This window comes from Mobula birostris, chromosome 14 (genome assembly GCF_030028105.1).
Source record: "Mobula birostris isolate sMobBir1 chromosome 14, sMobBir1.hap1, whole genome shotgun sequence".
Classification (NCBI taxonomy): Eukaryota; Metazoa; Chordata; class Chondrichthyes; order Myliobatiformes; family Myliobatidae; genus Mobula; species Mobula birostris.
Genome location: NC_092383.1, coordinates 11,489,409 through 11,512,110, shown reverse-complemented (window position 1 = coordinate 11,512,110; position 22,702 = coordinate 11,489,409). Strand labels below are relative to the sequence as shown.

Here is a 22,702-nt window from a genome sequence, read left to right as displayed (position 1 = left end):
AGTGAATACTTAGAACAATCAATAAATGCTTGAGCAGTTTTATTTTTGGTTTTCTTACACCATAAATAAGCTCAGACATGAAGACCACCTTTTTAATAAACAGTTATTAGCAATCAATCATTTTATTGTCACAGATTTTGTTTATATCTGCCAGACTTAATTCTTAACCAATTTCTCAAAAGAGTTAAGCTGGTGTAATATAAAAGGCTATTTGTACTGTGGCAGTATCAATGCAGCTGATTTTTTTTTAACTTTGCAGCATAGTTTCTGTTGGTTAAGGACAATTTTAAAGATTTTTTTATTTCTGAGATCAGGAGCTTCAGTTTTATAAAGAACTTTACCAGGCAAAGTTGAAAATTTCATGATTAAGGAATATGTACTTTCACAATTAGTAATCTCAACTACAAATTAAACAGAATAGTTAAGATGGCTGATTAAAAATTTCCCCACACCAAAATCTTAAAAATGCAAAATTACAAAATACATGAAAAGAGTCGATTAAATCATGTGACACCCTCAGTACAAACAGTTAACAAAGCCAACACCCAAACAAAGAAATCTTTTAATAACTCATGGATCACTTCAGATTTAGTTGCATTCAGTAAACAACTTAATCGATCACAACCTCGGCAATACTTGTTTTCAACCATAACCTTGTAAACATACTGAAGGTCATCAGCAACAAACATTATTTTATTATTAACCCACTGCAATATATTAGTCGCTTGATGACTATTAGTCTTTGGAAGCATCACCTCTGTGCAGTTCTGCAAAACCAAAAAATATATGAGCTTTATTAGGGGAAAGAACCTAAAGGGTTAATGGTGTCGTTTATTTGTGATTTAGAAGATTTATCCAAATAAGGTTTGCAAATCTACTAGAAGTTTGTGTCGAATTCACTTCCATTTGAGAGAGATTACAACACAGCACAGGAACAGCCATGGCTGCTATAATTAGGCAGCTCCGATTGTGCTGCATCAAGACACTAGTTTTCAAGGACAAAGTTCAATTAAAATAGTACTTACTTGTGTACGGTTGTTGTATTCAGAACAAAGAGTGAGATCTGCTTCCAGTTCTGGCAATCCCTTGATGCTTCCTTCGTCTTCCCACTGTCTGGGGCTTCCTAGAACGAATGCAGAAGCGTGGAAAGCCAGTCCCAGCCCTGCCTTAGTCCTCTTGCTGAAAACCTCGCCAGAGCCATTAGTATGCTCAGAGCCTTCGTTTCTGCCATATTGACAGTTCCTAAGCATCAAGGCATCTTTGTGAGTTACTACCATTAACTGTGCAACGCAGCCCGCGCCGGAGCTCTCGTGTTTCCTCTTGCCCTTGCATGCCGCCGGGCGACCGGTACCAGTACCTGCTCCCCGCAGCCGCCGCTCCTCGCTCGCCGCTTGCCTGGCAGTCCATAATGGGTGTGAACAGACAGTTCTTCTACTTTCACCAACATGGCCTTCTTGCAGCACAACTTCCTCCAGCAGAGGCATTTTGGGAAGGGAAGGGCCCTCCTGCTGCTGATTGGACGTGATGCTATTGACCTCATCGTTTTTGCATGCCCCACTGCAGCGGCAGCGGCTGCTGCTGGTGTCGGCACTTGCACCAGCGGCTGGCTGCGCTGGGCTGGGTCCCGCTGCTCTCGGACCTTTCCCAAGCGCCTGCACGTCGCCCGCACAAAACTGGATGTAGACCCTGTTTCAAAATAGGATACTAATTAAAACAAAAAAAAATACAAACTGGTGCAGAGAGAGAAAAGGGGGCACTCAAATATTGCAGTAAGTGTGTGTGTGTGCATTTTGGAGAGTGTTTGCATTGCAATGAGCCCCCGCAGTTTTTGGGGTTTAAATGGCAAAGCAACAGCAACAAAAGCGGAGCCCTGTGGCTGAAACCAGAGACTGCTCAGTAACCACAAAAACATCTGCTGCAGTAAGCTACCCCGCCCTCTACGCTTCCTGCCCGAACCAATCGCCTTCTCCAGCAAATCCCCCGACGGCTCACAATGACGTGCATTGCAGATAATAGCCACTAAATATGCCCTCCTTCCAAAGCAAACTCGGCGAGCAAGGACGTTTGGGCGTCTTTTTTTCACACTGCAGCTTTTATTTATGCTGCGCAGAAATTTTGTACAAGGTGCTTTTCATTTGCAAATTAAATTCAAGATGGCACTCAATTATAAAATCTCTCGGTGATCAAGTCTCACGGCATGTAGTTTTAATGCAAAGCCTGCAACAGCTGAATGCCTTTCTCGTCATTCCCCTAAAGACAACAAGCCCTGCCACGTCGACAACCCAATGGAAAAATACTGCAGAGCTTTCCTCAAAAAAAATCCTGGTCGCTTTCGCCTCGCCAGTTCAGGTTTAATGAGAGGAAAATGGTTCCACAATGCTTATTCTGATTAGGATTCGATATTAATTTAATTCTGTATTAAATATAAACATAATTACATATAGATATTTTGAGTACTATGCTTTATGTACAATCACTGCATATGAGTAGATGAACATATCTGTTCTGAATACATACAAAACTTAAGTATTTAACATTGAACACAAAAATACTGTACAGGTCCTTCGGCCCACAATGTTGTGCCAACCTCTTAACCTACTTCAAGATCAATCTAATCCTCCCCTGCTACATAGTCCTCAATTTTTCTATCATCCTTGTGCCTAATGTATCTGTCTCCAGCATCACCCTTGGCAGGGCATTCCACACATCCACCAATCTGTCAAAAAACCTACCTCTGACATCCCCTGCCACCACCCCCCCCCCAACTCATACATTCCTCAAATCACCTTAAATTATGCCTCATGATATTAGCCATTTCTGCCCTGGGTAAAGTCTCTAGCTACCCACTCGATCTGTGCCTCTTACCACCCTGTATCAAGTCGACTCCCATCCTCTATGTTGATTTATAAATCTCATACAACTTTACTACAATCTTTTTACTTTACAAAAAGGATAGCTTTAAAAACCTAGAGAGGGGCCATTCAATTTTATAAATAAATGCGCCAGATCCATTTCTCTTAATAGTAGTTACTTTTTATGCCTTAATATCTTGCTTCTTGTCCAGGGCTGCCACAGGAACAAGTGGGTGGCAAGAAAATACAAACTGCTGGAACAACTCTGCAGGGTGAGCAGCATCTGCTGGGTGAAAGGAACCGTTAACATTTTGGGTCGAAACACTGCATCACGACTTCTCAGCAGTTTTTTCTGGGCACTTTCTAAGGTTATTCTTCACAAAAATGAATGGTCAATGATGTAGGGCTATTGGACACAGAATATAGAATACATCAACTTCAACTTGACTTTGTGTTGAGCATTAAATCAGCTGCAATTTGCTTTGAGACAGTGGTGGTGTATAAAGCAAATATTCTTTAAATAAATGCAAACAAATTCACTTATGTTTATCAAAGTTGCTGCCTGGCCTGCTGTGTTCACCAGCAACTTTGATGTGTGTTGCTTGAATTTCCAGCATCTGCAGAATTCCTCATGTTTACACTTACGTTTATGACTTGCATTATTAAACTTTAACAAAGCTTACACATTCATTTAAATCTAGAGTTTATTTTTCCACCCAGCAAAGAAAATGGCAGAAAAGTTCTCACGTGCCAACAACAAGTAGACTTCACTAATTGAAGGTCTATGAGGTTGGGAGAAATGGGCCTATCATGTTGAGTGCAGCCTCCAACAAAGAGCAACAGAACCTGGCTGAACTGGTTGTTGTGATGGGTCAGGCGAGATGAAGTAGGCAGGGCATCCACAGCTGAAATCGTATGAAATAGAAAGTGACATTGTCGAAAAAGAAAGCAGAGGCATAAAAGTCTACATCCAGAGAGAGGCAAGTGTTGCAGCATAATAAATAAAATGGAGTCCTCAATTCAAATAATTGCAAAAACCGAGGAACAGGGAACTATGCAAAGGAAATCCTCATACAACCCAAGAGACCTGCACGGCTATCATTTTGTCAGAAATTCTACCCATCATCCCCACCACTCTGCCCTATAGCAAGTGAAAATCATCACTCAACCATAGTGCTCAGAAGAGGTAATTCGACACACAAGACAGCAAACATATTACGAGCCAACCTTCTTGGTACTCACTCAGGTCAATTGTAAAGAGGGGATGTCCTGACCAAAGCTTGTATCCCAAGGAAACGTATTCTGGTCTACTTCTTTAAATGAACTCAACAAACCTTCCACCTCACAGGTCAAGGAGGTCAATTTGCTGACAATTCCACAGCATTCAGTTTTATCCGCATTATCAGTTTTATTTAACTCCTAAGAAGTGGCTGGTAATGACCGCCTCATACACCCTCACAGGTATCACCACCATCCTTCCATCGCCATGTCCTATCTATAATGTGAAAGTGGACAGCAACATCCAAATATGGCTACAGAAATAGCGTACTCTATAAAAACTGGGTACTTCAAACATTACAGAACTGTACAGGCTCCTTGGCGCAAGATGTGTTGTGCTGACCTACTCTAAGATCAATCTAACCCTTCCCTCCTACATAACCCTCCATTTTTCTATCATCCATGCTTCTTAAATGCCCCTACCACCACCCTTGGCAGCACATTCCATACACACACCACTTGCTGTGTAAATAACTTCCCTCTGGCATTCCCTCTATACTTTCCTCCAATCATTTTAAAATTAAACCCACTTACATTAGCATTTCCACCCCGGGGGAAAAAAGGTCTCTGGCTCCCCAATTTCTCCATGCCTCTCATCTTGTACACCTCTATCGTCACCTCTCATCCTCTGTACTGTGATGAATGATTCATTTTCTTCAGCTTCATTGCCTTTCCATTAATTTGTAAGATGATCTGATACCTTTTCTATGCAAATAGAGAACTATCTGCCACAGGGCCTGTAGCCACTACTAAAACAATTTGATGCTAAGACCATGTTATTAACGGTGTTACATAATAACTCCGTCTAACATGACAGGAAGAGGCTCTTCTGGTCTCCACACCCATACCAGTTATCAAGCAACGATTTACACCAATTCCATTTTCCCCTCCTGTACCCCCATCATGTCCATCCTTCACCCATCTGTCCCAATTCCCCTTTCTAACAACATAAATGAGGGGCAGTTTACAGAAGTAATTGAACCTACCAACCAGCACGTCCTTGGAAAATGGAGGAAAGTAGAATATCTGGGGGATATAAAGAGAACCTGCAAACTTCACAGAGTAGGACCAAACCTCGAACCTCAGTAGATTCTGGAAGACCAGAGCAACACACACAAAATACTGCAGGAATTCAACAAGTCAGCAGCATCTATGGCAGGGGTTCCCAACCTGGGATTCATGGACCCTTTGCGTAATGGTATTGGTCCATAACATAAAAAAGGTTGGAAACCCCTGATCTATGGAGAACCATGAACAATCAATATTTCGGGCCAAGTGCTGATGAACGGTTTCAACCTGACCTATCGAATCTTTATTCCTCTCCATGGATGCTGCCTGAGCTGTTGAATTCCTCTGGCATTTTGTGGTGTGTTAAACCCGGAATGCTGAGGCTGTAACTCCAAGATCAAAGATATCAATGTAAATTTTGTGTTTGCACTGTTTTCTAGCAGCTGAATAATTTGGATTCTCAATAACCATTGTGCAACTATACTTTACGTTATTTCTGGTAGCCAAAGGCCTAGACTATTGATTTGGAGGCACAAGGTCATTCTAGCATGGCAGCTGAGAAATTTAAATTCAAGTCATTAGATAATAAATCAAGTAAAAATTAGCATCAGATGGAACAAACAAATTGCCTAAAATAACATCAGGTTTACTAATATTCTCCAGGAAATGATATTTGCCATCTTAATCAAATCTGGTCTAATTAAAATGTGCTTTAATTAACTATTCCCAAAATGCCCAGACAAAGCACTCAGTAAGAATGGGCAATAAATGCTGGTCAGTCAATAACTCTCACATTCTTTGAACAAATAGTAGTCATCTTCCTTTTTATTTTTGCCAACAAGAATGTAGGTCGATGGCCCTGCAACTTTATCATGAGTTCATTATTATTTCACTCACTGATGAGTTCATTATTATTTCACTCACTGATGTTCTCAATGATATTGAGAACATGAACATTGTGTATAATAAATGACATCTTCCTCAAATCTAAACATAATACACGTAAAGTATCCATGTTGTAGATCAGGGGTTCCCAAACCCTCTTTATGCCATGGACGAATACCATTAAGCAAGGAGTCTGTGGACCCCAAGTTGGGAGCCCCTGTTGTAGATGCATCCAGTTGAGGTCAGGGATGGGAAACAAATGGAGATACAAGATCCTGGGACTGTTTCCAAAACAGAAATAGCCAAGGTGTGAATAAGCAATAATCTTTGAAGTGGCATAGACGTTTTTCCTCAGGAAAAACTATATCGTTTATCATCAATAATCAATGAGTGGGAAGAGATTTCTTTTAAGCATGTGTGCTTGAGGTGTATAAATATTTGAGAAAGGTGTTTGTTCATTAAGTGCCATGTCGTATGACGTTAGCGATCATGGTCTTTCCATGACCATAATGGTTCTTGGCAAATTTTTCTACAGAAGTGGTTTGCCATTGCCTTCTTCTGGGCTGTGTCTTTACAAGACGGGTGATCCCAGCCATTGTCTGCCTGGTGACAGTGGTCGCATAACCAGGACTTGTGATGTGTACCAGCTGCTCATACGATCAACCACCACCTACTCCCACTGCATCATGTGATCCTGATGGGGGGGGGGGCTAAACATGTGCTATACCTTCCCCAAGGGTGACCTGCAAGCTGGTAGAGGGAAGAAGCACCTTAGACTTCCTTTGACAGAGACGTATCTCTACCCCACCATCCAAGGAAGGTGCAAGGGCAAGGAAAGAGGGAGATTCTGTTCACTCTAAAGAGCTGCACATACAAGATGAACTGAAGCCACCTTCCGCACAGTAAACTTCTATGGAATCTTATTGAATGGTACAGGTAGGGTCAATTGACTGAGTCCTGCTCCTGTTGTTACTTTCTCATCTGGACGGCTGAGCAATGATCAGGAGTAGACAAGTCAGAAACTTACTTTTGCTTTGTCCAGGAAAACCAAATCAAATTTTGAACATTAAAGATATTTTAAACACGTGAAAGGAGAATGCTTAGAAATTCCACATGCTGATGGGACATCAATTCAGTTTAGATTTGCCCTCGTATGTCACCATAATTATAATTTTGAACATTGATTAATCTTTTCAGCCAACTCCATACACATCGCAATCTCCTTATACATCGCAATATTACAAAATAGATGCCATGGTCTTACTCAAGATGACCATGATGCAGCTCTTCAGATGTTCATTGATACAACTTCATGGAATCTTCCAATTTTTTTAAAAATCAAATTCTAAGACAATCTCAAAACTCAACTCAGTTTGACAGAGGAATTATTAAACATCAGCATAATGAATGCAAAATCATGCTAGGAAATATTCAGGAATTAGAATTTTATGGGAAAAGAGCAAGCTTAAACTCTCATTCATTTTAAGGTGTGCAAGCTAACTTTAATTTGTTTTTACAACCACATGGGCAGAATGGTTGAGATATATCTCTACCAAAGGAGGTGCAGGCATTCCTACTCTCTACTAGTCTGCAGGTCGCCCTTGGGCAAGACATAGCACCTACTTGCCCTCAGTCAGTATCACGTGAAGCCGTGGGAGCAGGTGATGGAGGGTCGTATGAGCAGTTGACGCATATCACAAGTCCTGGTTATGTGACCTTTGAAGCCAGGTAGATAATCTCTGAAGGGTGCTGATAATGACTGGAGTCAATCGTCTTGTAAAGTTGCTGCCCAGAAGAAGGCAATTGTAAACCACTTCAGTAGAATTTGCCAAGAACAATCATGGCCATAGACCATCACCCTTGTCATGTGACATGGCACTTGATGATGATTACGATGACAACCATACATAGAGTCATAGAGTCATCTAAAGGGAAATTAGTAAATCTGTACAAGTCATCTAACTGGGAAATTTTCCTTTCCTCTTGGCAATATTCACACCAAGTGTATGATTTAATAATAATTTGTGCAATCAGTAACCTTTCCTAAATTTTAAGCTTCAAGGTCATAGGGTTCTTGACTTGTTAAGCTCACTGTCAATCCATTTGCAATGAGTTTGGTAGAGTACGATTCTAACAAGATCACAGGGAATGCAACACCATGTCACAATAGGATTAAGAGCTTGCAAGACTTACCTTAATATTCTGAATTTCATTAATGAAATTTACCGCACACTGACCTGGTGTGTTTTTCCTTTACAAATCTTTGATCATGAAGGTGTTTGGAGGATGGGAAATCACTGTTCATAAATCGTTCCAAAACCACCTGATACTTCTGCAGTTGCACCAGACAGCCTGCAAGAGAGACAAATATAAATCCCAGACATATTAGAGACAAAATATTTAAAATTAGTAACCAATTACAGAAAATAGTGAAAGCACACGAAATCCAACTAATGTTTCAAATTTTTAAAAAGGTATAGTGGTTGGAGAGCAGTGTGTTATCATTGTCCTTTTTATTAACATTAGAAGTCAGCTTTATTTGTCACATGTACTGTATATCCAGACATACAGTGAAATGCATCGTCTGCATCAAATCAGCAAGGATTGTGCTGGGCAGCCCACAAGTGTTACCACATTTTCAGTGTCAACACAACTCACTGACCCTAACCCATACATCTTTGGAAAGTGAGAGGAAACCAGAGCAGGCAAAGGAAACACACACAGTCACAGGGAGAACGTGCAAACTCCTTACAGACAGTGGCATGAACTGAACACCAACGTTACAGCCGGCAGTGTAAAGCGCTGTGCTAAACACTACACCATTGCGCCACCCCTTCGACATTGATGTACTTGTTACAGTGTAGATTCTTAAATACCTACTTCACATATATTTCTTCATAACGTTATTGTGCAGTTACCTCTCAGGTCATTCAACAGTAAAACTCCAAACATCTGCCATCTGTTTAATCGAAAATCAGCACAACCTTTGATGAGGTTCCACATGGAAGGCTGGTCCGAAAGGTTGTGGTCGGGGCTCCAAGGGAAGTTGGCAAAATGGATCCAAAGTTGGGGCTTGGTAATCGGAGACAAAAGATGATGGCAGAGGATTGTTTTTGTGAATGCAAGTCTGTGATCAGTGGTCCATCAAAGCAACCAAAGATGGGCTTGTACTATTTCTTATACACACTAACCACTTGAATGTGCATGTAGGAGGTACAATGGGCAAATCTGCAGATGACACAAAAAAGTATGGTGTTGTAGATAATGAGGGGGGCAGTCTGAGGCTTTGTAATGATAATTATCATCTGGTAACTGGGTCAGAGAAACGACAGATGGGAGTTTAATTCTGATGTGCAAGGCAATGCTTTTAGGAATGACAAATATGGATGGGACTTGTACCATGAACAGCACCAAAGTGGGATTGAGGGGCACAACAACTTCGGTGTAGAAGTCCATATATCCCCAAAGGTTGTAGCATAGAAAGAAAAGTGATGGTGACTTGTGGGATGCTTTTCTTCATTAGCTGGGCCACAAGATACAGGAACATGATATGATGGACATGGAACATGTATCGCTGGTTAGGCCAAGCTGGAATATTGCGTGCAGCTCTGGTCACCACACCAAAGGAAGAATGTGACTGCACTGAAGGTGTTGAGAAGATGTACCGGGATGTTACCTGGGATGGGACGTTTCCATTACAAGGAGAAACTGGGTAGGGTACGTTTGTTTTCCTTGCAGCAGAGGAGGCAGAGGGGCGTTTCTGATAAATTATACAGGGATAGATATGGTAAAAAAAGTAGGAAACTTTCCCCACTGCAGAAGTGTTTGTAACCAGAAGGCACGGATTTCAATAAGGAGTAAGATGGTTAGAGGATAGCTGAGGAAGAATTTTTTCACCCAAAGGATGGCTGCAATATAGAAAATATTACCCCAGTGGATGGTGGAAACAGGTACTCTCTCAACATTTTGGTATCTGTCTGAGCACAAATCACCAAGGCATAAAAGATTACAGATCACATGCTGGTAAGCAGGATTAATATAGATGGGTATTTGGTGGTCAGCATGGTCACAGTCAGTCAATAGGCCTTTCTACATGCTGTATAACTCCAAATCCAATTGAGTTGGCATCTAGTTCACCAGACGTTGATTCCTGTACTCCCGCCAACACTTGGGACCCTGGCTTCCACTCACCCACCAACATGCTGGGGCCCTGCCCACCCACCAACACACCCTTCCAGCGACTCTTCTTCTCTTACTTCCTTGAAACTCATTAATGACTTGTTGCCAGTGTTCCCTTTAAGCTGATCAGTTCACTACAGAAGATATGATGTTGCTCTGTAACATCTGATCAAAGTGAATTTAAAGTTTGCTGGAATATTAATGGGATTAATGAAAATCTGCTGGTTTGGCACTGAAGTCGAGTTTAATGGATTAACCGAGTTTTTCTTATATTTTTACTTCTACAAAAGTAGATCCATTCTACATTTTATTTATATAATTATGACAAACAAGCTTAATATTTATATTGAATCTCCTGTGAACGAACTCATGGGACATGAATGCAAGGTGAACCACAATGCAATCCATCTGAAGCCAGTATTCAAACATTCCCAGCGGGAGTAAAGTTCAAAATTCGAAGTATATATATTTTCATAGTATGGATAAATTATACAACCTTGAGATTTGTCTGCTTAGAGTAAAGACCTAGAATAGCAAATTCAGAAAACTGCAGCAGCTTATAAACTCTGGAAATCTCAGGAGAGAGCAGTATCATTTGGTTGACAATTTACCCCCAAGATGACCCCACCATTCCCAAATCCAAATTTTGCCACAAGGAAGTACATCCACACTGCAAGGTAAATGTACAAAGGTGTTACAAAATTATTAGATTATAACAGGAAAAGCATAATTTCAAATTAATTGCTGAGAGAAATTCTTTTAGGTTCAATATATTTTTTAAATTATATGTTACTTTGAAATAAAATTTGAATTATTTGAACTACAGGATACTGCAATCACTTTAAGCTGACCAAGTGCTTACCTATGTATGAAGTGTCACAAAATGCAGTCTGGTTTACTGCAGAGTTTTGCACCACACAGTCCAGTGAACCTGAGTTATCCACAAGCTGCAAATGCCCTGTCACTGAATTAGCCTGGAACACACCGTTCAATATCTGGAAAGAAGTAAATTCAACAAGTTAACCAAACCTCACACTCTACAACTCAGCTGAAATTTATACACTCAGAGGTCACTTTATTAGTCATCTCTTGTACCTAATAAATTGGTCACTGAGTGTATGTTCATAGTTTTCTGTTGCTGTAGCCCATCCATTTCAAGATTCAACATGGTGTGTGTTCAGAGATGCTCCTCTGCCCATCACTGTTGTAACCTGTGGTTATTTGAGATACTGTTGCCTTCCTGTTAGCTTGAACCAGTCTGGCAATTTTCCTCTGACCTCTCATTAACAAGGCATCTTCACCCACAGAACTGTCACTCACTGGATTTTTTTTTTTTGTTTATGCACCCTTCTCTGTAAACTCTGGAGACTGTGCTGCATGAAAATCCCAGGAGACAAGCAGTTTCTGAAATACTCAAATCACCTCATCTGGCACCAACAACCTTTCCACAGTAAAAGTCACTAAGGTCATATTTCTTCCTCATTCTAATCTTTGGTCTGAACAATCTCTTGACCATGTCTGCAAGCTTTTATGCATTGAGTTGCTGCCACATGATTGGCTGATTTCATATTTGCATTAATGAGCAGGTGTTCAAGAGGCCACTGAGTGTAAGGCACGCAAATCAAAATCATTCCAACCTATTTTCAAGTGAATTAACATAAAGTCATACTATCTTTATAAAATGAATGTGTAGTGACGTACACTCCCAGAACAAAGATGTGCGCCAAAGACAAATTAACTGAATCTTATTTTAAAAGTTGTTTATGATGAATCAACTACAAGAGCACTTCCTGTGACCCAGAGAAACTAAATTAGTCCAATTTTAGTGTAGTTGAGCCAGGTGGTTGGACTGCAGGTGTAATGGCAGGAAGTAAAAAGTTTTGCAAAATGTTGCTGGGGGGAAATATTGCAGAATTCTTGTTTATCCAGTGGCCGTGGATTTCTCTATGCAGCTTTAGTGAAACAAGCAGGTGGGCTGTTGACATATTCAAACTGCACATCTATGCAAGAACAATTTCAGAATTGTTTCAATGCAGGACCTCAAGCCAAGTTGGGGATGAAGAGAGGTTCATGCCATTAATTTCTCTGATGGCTGGTTGTAACGGTTTTTTTGTAGTTTATAAAAATAATTGTTATACTAACAATAACAATAAAGCAGTCATTGAAAATGTAACAGTTCTCCTTTCTCCTTAAGACTTTTATTTCATTCCTTTATATTAAGGAATTATAGAATTATATGGTATAGGGGGTGGTTATCCATAAAAACATAAGAAATAGGAGCAGGAGTCAGCCATCTGGCCTGTCTACCTGCTCTGCCATTCAATAAGATCATGGCTGATTCTGGCTGTTGACTCAGCTCCAACTGCCTGCTTTTTCCACCAAACCACAATTCCACTACAATACAAAAATCTTTCTATCTGTGCCTTAAACATATTTGATGAGGTAGTCTCTACTGCTTTCTTGGGCAGAGAATTCCAGATTCACTCCTCCCCATAAAATCAGTTCCTCATCTTTGTCCGAAATCTATTCCCTCAAATCGAGGCTATGTCACCTGATCCAGTAGAAACAACTTTGCTGCTTTAATCTTATCTCTTTCATTTTTTTTTGGTGTGTGCCCATGTGCGTGCGTGCGCGTCTGCGTGTCCGTGCGTGCGTCTGTGATGATGTCTCTTTCATGGCTTTTACAAAGGGGGGGGAGAAAAAGAGAGAGAGAGAGAGAGAGAGAGAGAGAGAGAGAGAGAGAGAGAGAGAGAGAGACACACACACACACACACACACACACACACACTGTGTGGCGCGCCACTCCTCACACAGACATTTTCGCAGTATTTTCCCCTTTATTTTACAAGGTCAAGTTGCGATCTCCACACTCAACCCAGCACGGATGGAAAGCGCACTCAAGAGTGGACCCGACTAGTTTCAAACCCGGGAACCTCCACTCCTGGGTCCGTCGCTGATCTCGCTGCACCACCAACCAGCCCCAATCTTATCTCTTTCATAACTTTATGTTCCTCGAAGATCCCCTCTCATTCTTTTGAATTCCAGCAAGTATAGTCCCAAGTTACTCAATCTCTCCTCAGAGACTAACCCCCACAACTCTGGAATCAACCTAATGAACTTCCTCTGCACAGCCTCCAAAGCCAGCATATCTTTTCTCAAGAAAGGAAACTCTTAACTGCATGCGGTACTCCAGAAGAGGCCTCACCAGTACCGTGTACAGTTACAACAGAACCTCTCTTCTCTTAAATTCAATGACTCCAGCAACAAAGGCCAACATTCCATTTGTCCTCTTGACAAAGCTGCTACACATACAAAACAAACTTTTGCAATTTATGCACATGCACTCCCAAGGCACACTGCACGACAGTATGCTGCAATCTTTCACAATTTAAATAAAACTACTCTGGTCATCCGTTCAACTTATCTTCTGGAATTCTTTAAGCATGTAGTAAGTGAAAAGGACAAGGAAGAACCAATATATGTGCGATATATGGATTTTCAGAAGCCTTCCAAGAAGATCACACATAAGCGATGGGTTAACAAGGTTCGAACACAAAGAAATGGGTGTAATATACTGATGCGGATTGAGAAATGGCTCCTGTATATTAAGGAAAGAGAAATGATAGATGGTCTATCACTGGTGGGCAGGAAATGACTAGTGAAATACTGCAGGGACCCCAGCCAATGATAACCTACAGTACTGTGCAAAGGTCATCATGGGCACACACATACATATATAAAATTAGGGTGCCTAAGACATTTGCACAGTACTGTATTATTTTTATGCTTTGCACCATACTGCTGCAAAAAAAAACTCATAACATATGTGAGTGATGATAAATCTTATTCTGATAAGGGTCTCCACTGCGGACTGAGAGTGGGAAGGGGGCAGGGAGAGGGGAATCATGGTTGGGAAAAGGGGAAGGGAGAGTGGAAGAAGACAGAAGCACCAGAGAGACATTCTGTTACGATCAATAAACCAATTGCTTGGAATTAAATGACCACGCCTGGTGTCTCAGGGTTGGGTGTGTCTGCACCCGTGCCAACTTTTGCCCCGGCACTCTTTCTGTCACCTCCCGTGGAGCTCCATCCTCACCGTTCCAAGAATCCTTTGATCCCACCAGATTTACAAACTGACTCTCTGCTCCACATTGACAAGTACAGCACTGTGCAAAAGCATCCTAGACATATGTACAGAATGTGCCTAAGACTTTTGTACAGTACCAAATTGGCTGAGAGGACCAAATATCTTATTTTCCACGTTTGCAGCTGGGACAAAATAAAGAGGGATTCTGAGAAGAGAGGAGAATGTAAGAAGGCTTTAATGGGATATTAAAACCAAAGATCATTTGCCAGTAGTAGACCATTTCCTGCTGCTGTTGCTGAAGACAATATCGTTTGCCGTAACAAATTCCTTTGAATGATTTAGGGGCAGCATGGTAGCTCAATGGTTAGTGTAATGCTATTACAGTGCTAGCGATCCTGGTTCAATTCCTGCCACTATTGGTGGGGAGTTTGTACATTCTCCCTATGAGTTTCTTCTGGTGATGCAATTTGCTCCCACATTCCAAAGTGGAGTGTGGGCTTGAAAGTTAATTGGTCACATGGTTATAATTGGGCATTACGAGCTCGTTTGGGCTGGAAAGGTCCATTTCCATGCCGTATCTCTAAATAAAAAAAAATAAAAACTTAGCACTGAGGGAGAGGAGAAATCTCTTCAGACAGACTATGCTGAATGCTTGGAATTTGCTTTCTTTCCCACAAGGCTGTGGAGGAAGTCATGAAGTTCACTCAAAACAGTGATTGATGTATCTTGGATAGTAAGGGTATCAGTGGATAAGAAAACTGCAAGAAAATGGCAAAGAGAAAGAGAGATATCAACTATGCTGTTGATAAACGAAGGAGCAGGTCAAAGGATCATGTGATCTATTCCTGCATCTATTTCACACTTTCCCTTATTAAACATTTCCACAAGCAACAAATTTCTCCAGGATAAAAACGTTTCTTTCTACATAATTTGAAGCGAAGTCTGCTTGGCAGTACAAAGCTCTGTAGTGACACGTGACACCTTTGAACCCAATTCAATCACTGCACGTTAACCAACACGTGATGCAGATTGCTGGTGAACCCAGCCTCCGCATCAAAGCCAGGGGAATCTCGATACAGAGCCACCCCATGGCAGATATATGTTACTACAGATTCGTATTTACACCAAAATTGTATTTGAGTATTACCTCCTCAGTGGTACATCATCCCACAAGTAGTAGTAATCCTTATCTTGCTAACGTTTTTTAATTAATTTTTAAGCTGCTGTCCCACTGTTATCAGACTCCTGAAAGAACCTCTTATTCACTAGATTAATTCTTCTTTGAACACATTGGTCCATGATGTTGTGCCAAATTTTTAACCTCCTCCAAGATCAATCTAATACTTCCCTCCCATCTAAGGGTTTCTCAAATGTACCTAATGTATCTACCTTGACTACCACCTCTGGCACTGTATGCCATGTACCCACACTCACTACGTAAAATATTATCCTCTGACATGTCCCCTATACTCTCCTCCTTAAAATTATGCCCCCACATATTTCCAGCCTGATATCTGGCTATCCTCTCAATTTATGCTTCTTATCATCTTGTATGTGTCTATCAAGTCACCTCTCATTCTATTTTGCTCCAAAGAGGAAAAAAAAGCCCCATTTCACTCAACCTTTCCTCAAAAGACAGTTCCCTAATCCAGGCAGCATTCTGGTAATCTCCTTTGCGCCCTTTCTAAAGCTTCCACATCCTTCCTATCACGACAAAACCAAAACTGAATACAATATTTTAAGTGTGGTCTAACCAGAGTTTTATAGAGCTGCAATTCACAGCTCTCGATCTCAATCCCCCGACTAATGAAGGCCAACACATCATAAAACTTCAACCACCCTATCAACTCGCACAGCAACTTTGAGGGATCTACTGTATGAACGTGGACCCCGAGAACCCTCTGTTCCTCCATAATAAAAAATCCTGTCATTAACCCTGTATTCTCCCTCCAAATTCAACCTTCCAAAGTGAATCAGTACACACGTTTCTGGGTTGAACTTCATCTGCCACTTCTCAGCCCAACTCAGTAATTACATGAAACACAGAAAGTTATCATCCAGGAATCCTTCACAACTATGGAAACCAATGGAACGTTGGTCCTTAACGGAAGGGGTTTGGAACACAAGACTTGCAAAGTTTTCCTGTAATGGTACAAGGCCATGGAGAGACAACATGCAAGTTTGATTTTTACAACCAAGGACAAGCCATACTTTTCATTAAAGCAGTTTAATGTTGAGGGGTCTGTCCTACAGAGATCGAGTTGGATAGGCTTAAAATAGCGCTCAAGTTGCATCTGAAACGCATACAATTCCATGGAATATTTGAAAATGAGTGTAGGGAGCTGTTTCCTCTGACTGAAGGCTCTAGAGCTACAAAGTATAATGCAAGAGAAAGTGTCACCAGCTGTGTTTAGGACAAAGAAACGTAAAAAATTTTTCCTCAAGATAGCTTTCACTGGTCTATCGTAATCAAGGAATGTGTGGATCTAACAATGTCATCAGGAAGTAAAAAATCAATCATCTCATGCAATGGCAAAGCTGATAAGAGTCCTCATATTAATATTCATTTATTTTTATTTCTTCAGCCTTTCAGGACTTGAACATCACATTCTAGGACAACACATGTTGCTCCTGCCTAATTGGCCTCGAGGAAGCAGACGTGAGCCATTTTCTTGAACGTCTGCTGAAAGTGTCAAGGTTTAAAACAGTGACAACAGAGGAGTTGCAGTGTATTTCCATCTTTCTATGTTACAGACTTGAGTCTGAGTCCACTGGAGGCTGGAGGCCTGTCTTGGAGTTAAAGGACGTATATGTGTGTGGGTGGGATGAAGGAACGGGGCTTAGTTTGCTGCTTGTTGTGCTCTGTGCTGTTCTGTCAAGCAAGGCAGTCATGCATTGTTGGTGCCAGAATATATGGTTACCCTTGCAGCTGCCCCCAGTACGTTCTCGGGTACGTTGATTGTTAGTGCAAATGATGCATTTCACTGTATGCTCTGACATTCACATGATAAATAAACACGGGGAGGGAGGGAGGAAAGGGGCTTGTTTTGCTGTTGTTTTTGTGGTGGTGTTCTAGCTAGTGCTGTCCTGTTGAACATGGTGGGCATCCTACGTTGGCAATGGAACGTGTGGTGACACCTACAGGCTGTCCCCAGCACACCATCGGGTGTGTTGGTTAATACAAAATGACACATTTCACTGTGTGCTTCGATGTACACGTGACAAATAAACTTGATTCCTGAAGGCAAAGACTGCGGATTAAAAGGGGTATTTTTCTGAGCAGACAGGTGTGTAGCTGCAGGGTATTTTGTAAAGAGTACACAATATCGCCATGATGTGCCAGTGGTGGAAGCAATGAATGTTTAGAGTGGCTGATGAGATGCTAGTCAAGTATAGTGTTTAGCTTCCTTGGTATTGTTGACTTACAATGATTTAGCAAACTATTAATAAAAGTCATTGGCATCAGATTAAATTAATGCAGGTATCAATAAAAAAAATGTACCATCTGAGGTTGGAAATCTTCAGGCTTTAAAACTTCGAAAGACCAAGCAAGCTTACTATTAAGCTGCGAAGATACCAAGTGTTTTATCTCATTATCAGGCAACAAGGAAGACAAGTCGAGAGAATTCCAAGCTCGTTCTTCCGCGACAGATAACACTTCCGCCAAAGATGGAATCTGGCATGGAATATTCAGGTGCGAGATCTAAAGGGATATGAAATTAGAGATTGGTTTATCATTAACACATGTGCCAAGATACAATGAACAGCTTGCATTGCATACTGTTTACAAGGATCAAATCATTACACAGTGCACTGAGCTAGAAGGAAAAAAAAACTGGTGAAGCAGGGTGGCATGGTAGCGTAACACTTTACAGACTGAGTGATCTGGGTTCAATTCTCACCGCTGTCTGTAAGGAGTTTGTACATTTCCTACCACATTCCAAAGACGCAGGAGTTAGGGTTAGTAAATTGTGGGCTCATTATGTTGGCACTGGAAACATAGCAACATTTGCAGGATGCCCCCAACACATCTTTGGACCAAGTCGGTTGTTGATGCAAACAATGCATTTTACTGTGTGTTTTGATGTATATGTGACAAATAAAGCTAACCTTATCTTCAATAACAGTACAGAATGAAGTGTAAAAGCTACCGAAAGAGTGCAGTGCAGGTAAACTATAGAAGTGCATGATCATAAATGAGATAGATTGTGAGGCTGAGAGTCCATCTTAACACACAAGGGGTCTGTTCGAAAGTTGCCCAAGTCACAAGTTAAGCAAAACCACAAAAGGAATGTAACATGTTAACAACGCTGACTAAGAGGATGAAGCACTGCAAGCATGCCTTTCAAATTAGGGGCAGATCTAAGCCCCTCAATGCCTTGAACCATTCAACAGTCAGGAGATCAAACGGAGAAACTTAAAATGGCAGAGATATAGTAGATCATCCAGCATTTGTTAAGAGGTGAGAAAAGTTCGACAGGATCCTTTAATCAGAACTATCGAGTAATTAGGGAAATCTCATTTAGGAGATACTATAAAAGAATGATACAAATAAATTACTTGCAGAAGAAAGCTACCAATGAGTTTAATAACCTGAACATGATATGATCAGCATTTATAGTGTAATAAACATAGGAAAATATTTCTAACATAGGACTATTTCTGTGGGTGCAAAGCAACAGTTACATGGGGGTCAGACTTAGAGGGTTGGGGAGGGGGTAAAGCTTAGGATCAAAACTCCAGAAAAGGTATCAAGACAGGTGAAGGCATTAACAATCAGGGTCAGACAGATGAAAAAACAGGCAGATCAAAGGCAGCGAAAATGATCAACGGTTGTAGAGTAGAGAAAGTTGATTAAATGAGGGCATGAGGACTTGAAGAGATAGAGGTAGAATCCTGGCAGGCAGGTTCCGGTTTTCCTGGTGTTACAGTATCTCAGTAAAATTATCATTCTGTTTAAAAATCCCTTAAATGAACTCCAGTACAATACAGAATATAGCAAAGAACTAAACAAAATGAAACAAAGAAAGCAATCAAACATCTTTTATGAACGCAGATTTAAATGGCAGACAGTATTCATATTCTACAAATTACTTTTGAATTTTACAACTGCAGCTAATCCAAGGTCAATTACTTCCATGTTCAGCTGATGATTAGCAGTCTCTGTATCTATGAAGATCTGTTCTGGAACTCTAGCTCCCAATGCATTCCTATTGAAAGAATGAGAACAGATTGGTCTCAATTCTGATGGTCCACAGATAGCGGATCAACACTGGCATGGTCGTGTAGCATTATATCAGCACCAGCAACCCGGGATCAGTACCTCCACTGTGAGGAGTTCGTCTGTTCTCCCTATGGCCATGTGGGTTTCCTCCAGGTGCTCCAGTTTCCTCCCACATTCCAAAGACATACAGGTCAGTAGGTTAATTGGTCACACAGGTGTAATTGAGTGGCACAGGCTCACTGGCCCAGAAGGGCCTGTTACCATGCTGTATCTCTAAATAAAAATTCAAAAAAAATAAATGGAACTTGTTTAACCAAGATATTTGGTGAAGAGCAAACAAAGGGGAAAGGCTTTAAAAGAGCTTCCATGGAATCCACTCCCACATTAAAATGAAGTTAGCACAAAAAAAAAGGCATAGTGTTGATAAGGTTGAGGTGTGGTTTATGAAAACTAGGAACTGAATGATACAATGTAATCATTGTTTAAAAGGTTAAGCATCAGTTAAAAAAATACAAAACACATTTTACATCAAGCTAGACAAGGAGAACGTAGAAATACCTCTGTAACAGGACAGTGATGTGACTCAGCCAGGATCTCCTGGTATATGTCCCTTGTCGGCTTGGGTAAATTCCACTTAGTATAGTTTAGAATTGAGCTAAAAAATGTTCCAATGACGCCAACATCACTTCCACACCTTAGCATGTGCTGCCGTGACATAAAGCAAGGGCAAAACCTACAATATAGAACAAACAAAATGACAGTGACTCTGTGTAACTCAATGGTGACCAATGTGTTTATTTTCGTTTCTAATGTTAAATAAATAATTTGCTTTCTCTACATAATAGAAAACAGTGAAACAAAGAAGAAAATCAAGCTATCACTTGGATCTATCATCCTCTCAAAACTAATCAATAAGCTCCAAGGCCTAGGGCTTGACATCTCATTGAGCATGGACAACTTCACTCACCTTTGACACTGAACTGATTCCAAAAGACCATAAGATTCAAGAGCAGAATTAGGCCATTTGGTCCATCGAGCCTGCTTCATCATTTCATTATGGCTGACCCATTTCCCTCTCAGTCCCAGCCTCCCGTCTTCTCCCCATATCCCTCCGTGCCCTGACAAATCAATAACCTATCAACTCTGCCTTAAATATACCCAAAGACTTGGCCTCTACAGCAACAAATTCACCACTCTTTGCTAAAGAAATTCCTCATCTCCATTCTGATAGGACAGCCCTCTATTCTGAGGCTGTGTCCTCAGGTTTTAGACTCCACCACCATTGGAAACATCCTCCTCACATCCACTCTATTGAGTCCTTTCAACATTCGATAGGCTTGAATGAGTTCTCCCCTCATTTTTCTGAATTCCAGTGAGTACAGGCCCAGAGCCATCAAACACTCCTCATATGACAAGCCCTTCAATCTTGGAAACATTTTTGTGAACCTCCTATGAACCCTCTCCAACGTCAGCACATCCTTTCTTAGATATGGGGCCCAAAACTGCTCACAATACTCCAAGTGAGGCCTCACCTGTGGACTCACTTCCAAGCACTCAACAACCCATGTTCTCAGTATTATTTATTGCTTTTTTTTTGTATTTGCACACTTTGTCTTCTTTGACACATTGCTCATTTGGCCATCTTTAATTGTATGTAGCTTCTCATTTATTCCATTGTATTTCTTTGGATCTACCGTGAATGCCCGCAAGAAAATAGAATACAGTGATACAAACATGTACTTTGATAATAAATTTACATTGGACTTTAAACTAGTTTAAAGCTTATTCCCAAGTCTCAAGGGAGGAAGAAAGGATATATTCCAGCATTGGATATGTACAAAGTTATACATTCAAAATTAAAAAATAAAGACATAACTTTGGGAGCATGCAATGTAACAGGATCTTAGGAAAGGGAAAGTGATCATTTCAGATTGAAGATTCTTCACAGAACTAGGGAGAAAATATGTTAGTATTAAACTGCATGGTCAACTTGGGCAATTGGGACAGCACCATAGTATAGCTGCTAGCACAACACTACAGCACCAGTAATTCGGGTTCAATTCCCAACACTGTCTGTAAGGGGCTTGTATGTTTGCCCCGTGACCACATGGGTTTCCTCCGGGTGCTCCCGTTTCCTCCCACAGTCCAAAGACTTATAGGCTAGGTTTTATAAGTTGTGGGCACACTATGTTAGCACCATAAGCATGGCGACACTTGCGTGCTGCCCCCAGCACAACCTCGGACTGTGTTGGTCATTGACGCAAACAATGCATTTCACTGTACAGTACTGTGCAAAGGTCTTAGGCACATATATATAGCTAGGGTGCATAAGACTTTCGCACAGTACTGTTTGTTTTGATGTACATGTGACAAACTAAGATAGTCTTTAAAATGGAGAAGGATAGATCCTGAAGTAAGGGAATCGTCCTGGCACAGCAATACCAGGCTTACACTGGGGATATGCTACAGACAAGCTCACTAATCAATTGGGGCAGGCAGAAGGAGAGATCATCCATTGTTCATGGAAGTTGAAATGAGGGCAACTAGAGACGAGAATGCTGACAAAAGAATGTGAAGGTTATGAAATACACAGCTATAATACATGCCTATCAGATACCCAAACCATCTGAGGGTTTGGAAAATGTTTAAAAAGCTTCAACTTCTAGTCCAAACACTATACTTCATTAATATATCAACTGCATTTTCTCCTGGCCTGATCTCCACAGTGCAAATTCAGTTGTCAAAAGACAATGGGGTAAAACAAAAATGAGATTCATTTATTCATCGCATATACATTGAAACATGCAGGGAAATGCATCATTTGTGTTAACGACCAAAGGATGTGGGGAAAGTGTCACCACACATTCCGGTGTACCATGTCCACCATGTTCTCTAGGACAACACAAGCAACATCTTAAAAAAGCAACTACATAACAGCAAAACAAGCCACTTTCATCCCTCCCTCCCATCCACCCAACCAGCTTTCAAGGGATCAAATCATAGGAAGTTAATTCAAGTGCTGGAATTTAATAAGCTACAATGGAAAGAGCCTAATTTGCTCAATTTATCTACGCTCAGTGGCTACTTTATTAGGCACACCTGCATATCTCCTCATTAATGCAATTATCTATTCAGCCAATCATGCGGCAGCAACTCATCAAATCATGTAAACGTGGTCAAGATGTTCAG

General features: G+C 40.9%; 1 protein-coding gene across 4 annotated transcripts in view; it reads right to left on the bottom strand.

Annotated features, from left to right (window-relative positions):
• Positions 1-22,702, bottom strand: part of ctc1 (CTS telomere maintenance complex component 1) — an 82,548-nt gene that overhangs the window by 37,977 nt on the left and 21,869 nt on the right. For all 4 annotated transcript variants that reach the window (XM_072278094.1, XM_072278093.1, XM_072278096.1 and 1 more), the window contains 5 exons: positions 20,072-20,246; positions 17,792-17,992; positions 11,065-11,197; positions 8,261-8,375; positions 1,026-1,686 (listed from right to left, as the gene is read on the bottom strand). In XM_072278094.1, coding sequence (XP_072134195.1) covers positions 1,026-1,686; positions 8,261-8,375; positions 11,065-11,197; positions 17,792-17,992; positions 20,072-20,246 — 1,285 coding nt within the window. The remainder of the gene's footprint in view (positions 1-1,025; positions 1,687-8,260; positions 8,376-11,064; positions 11,198-17,791; positions 17,993-20,071; positions 20,247-22,702) is intronic.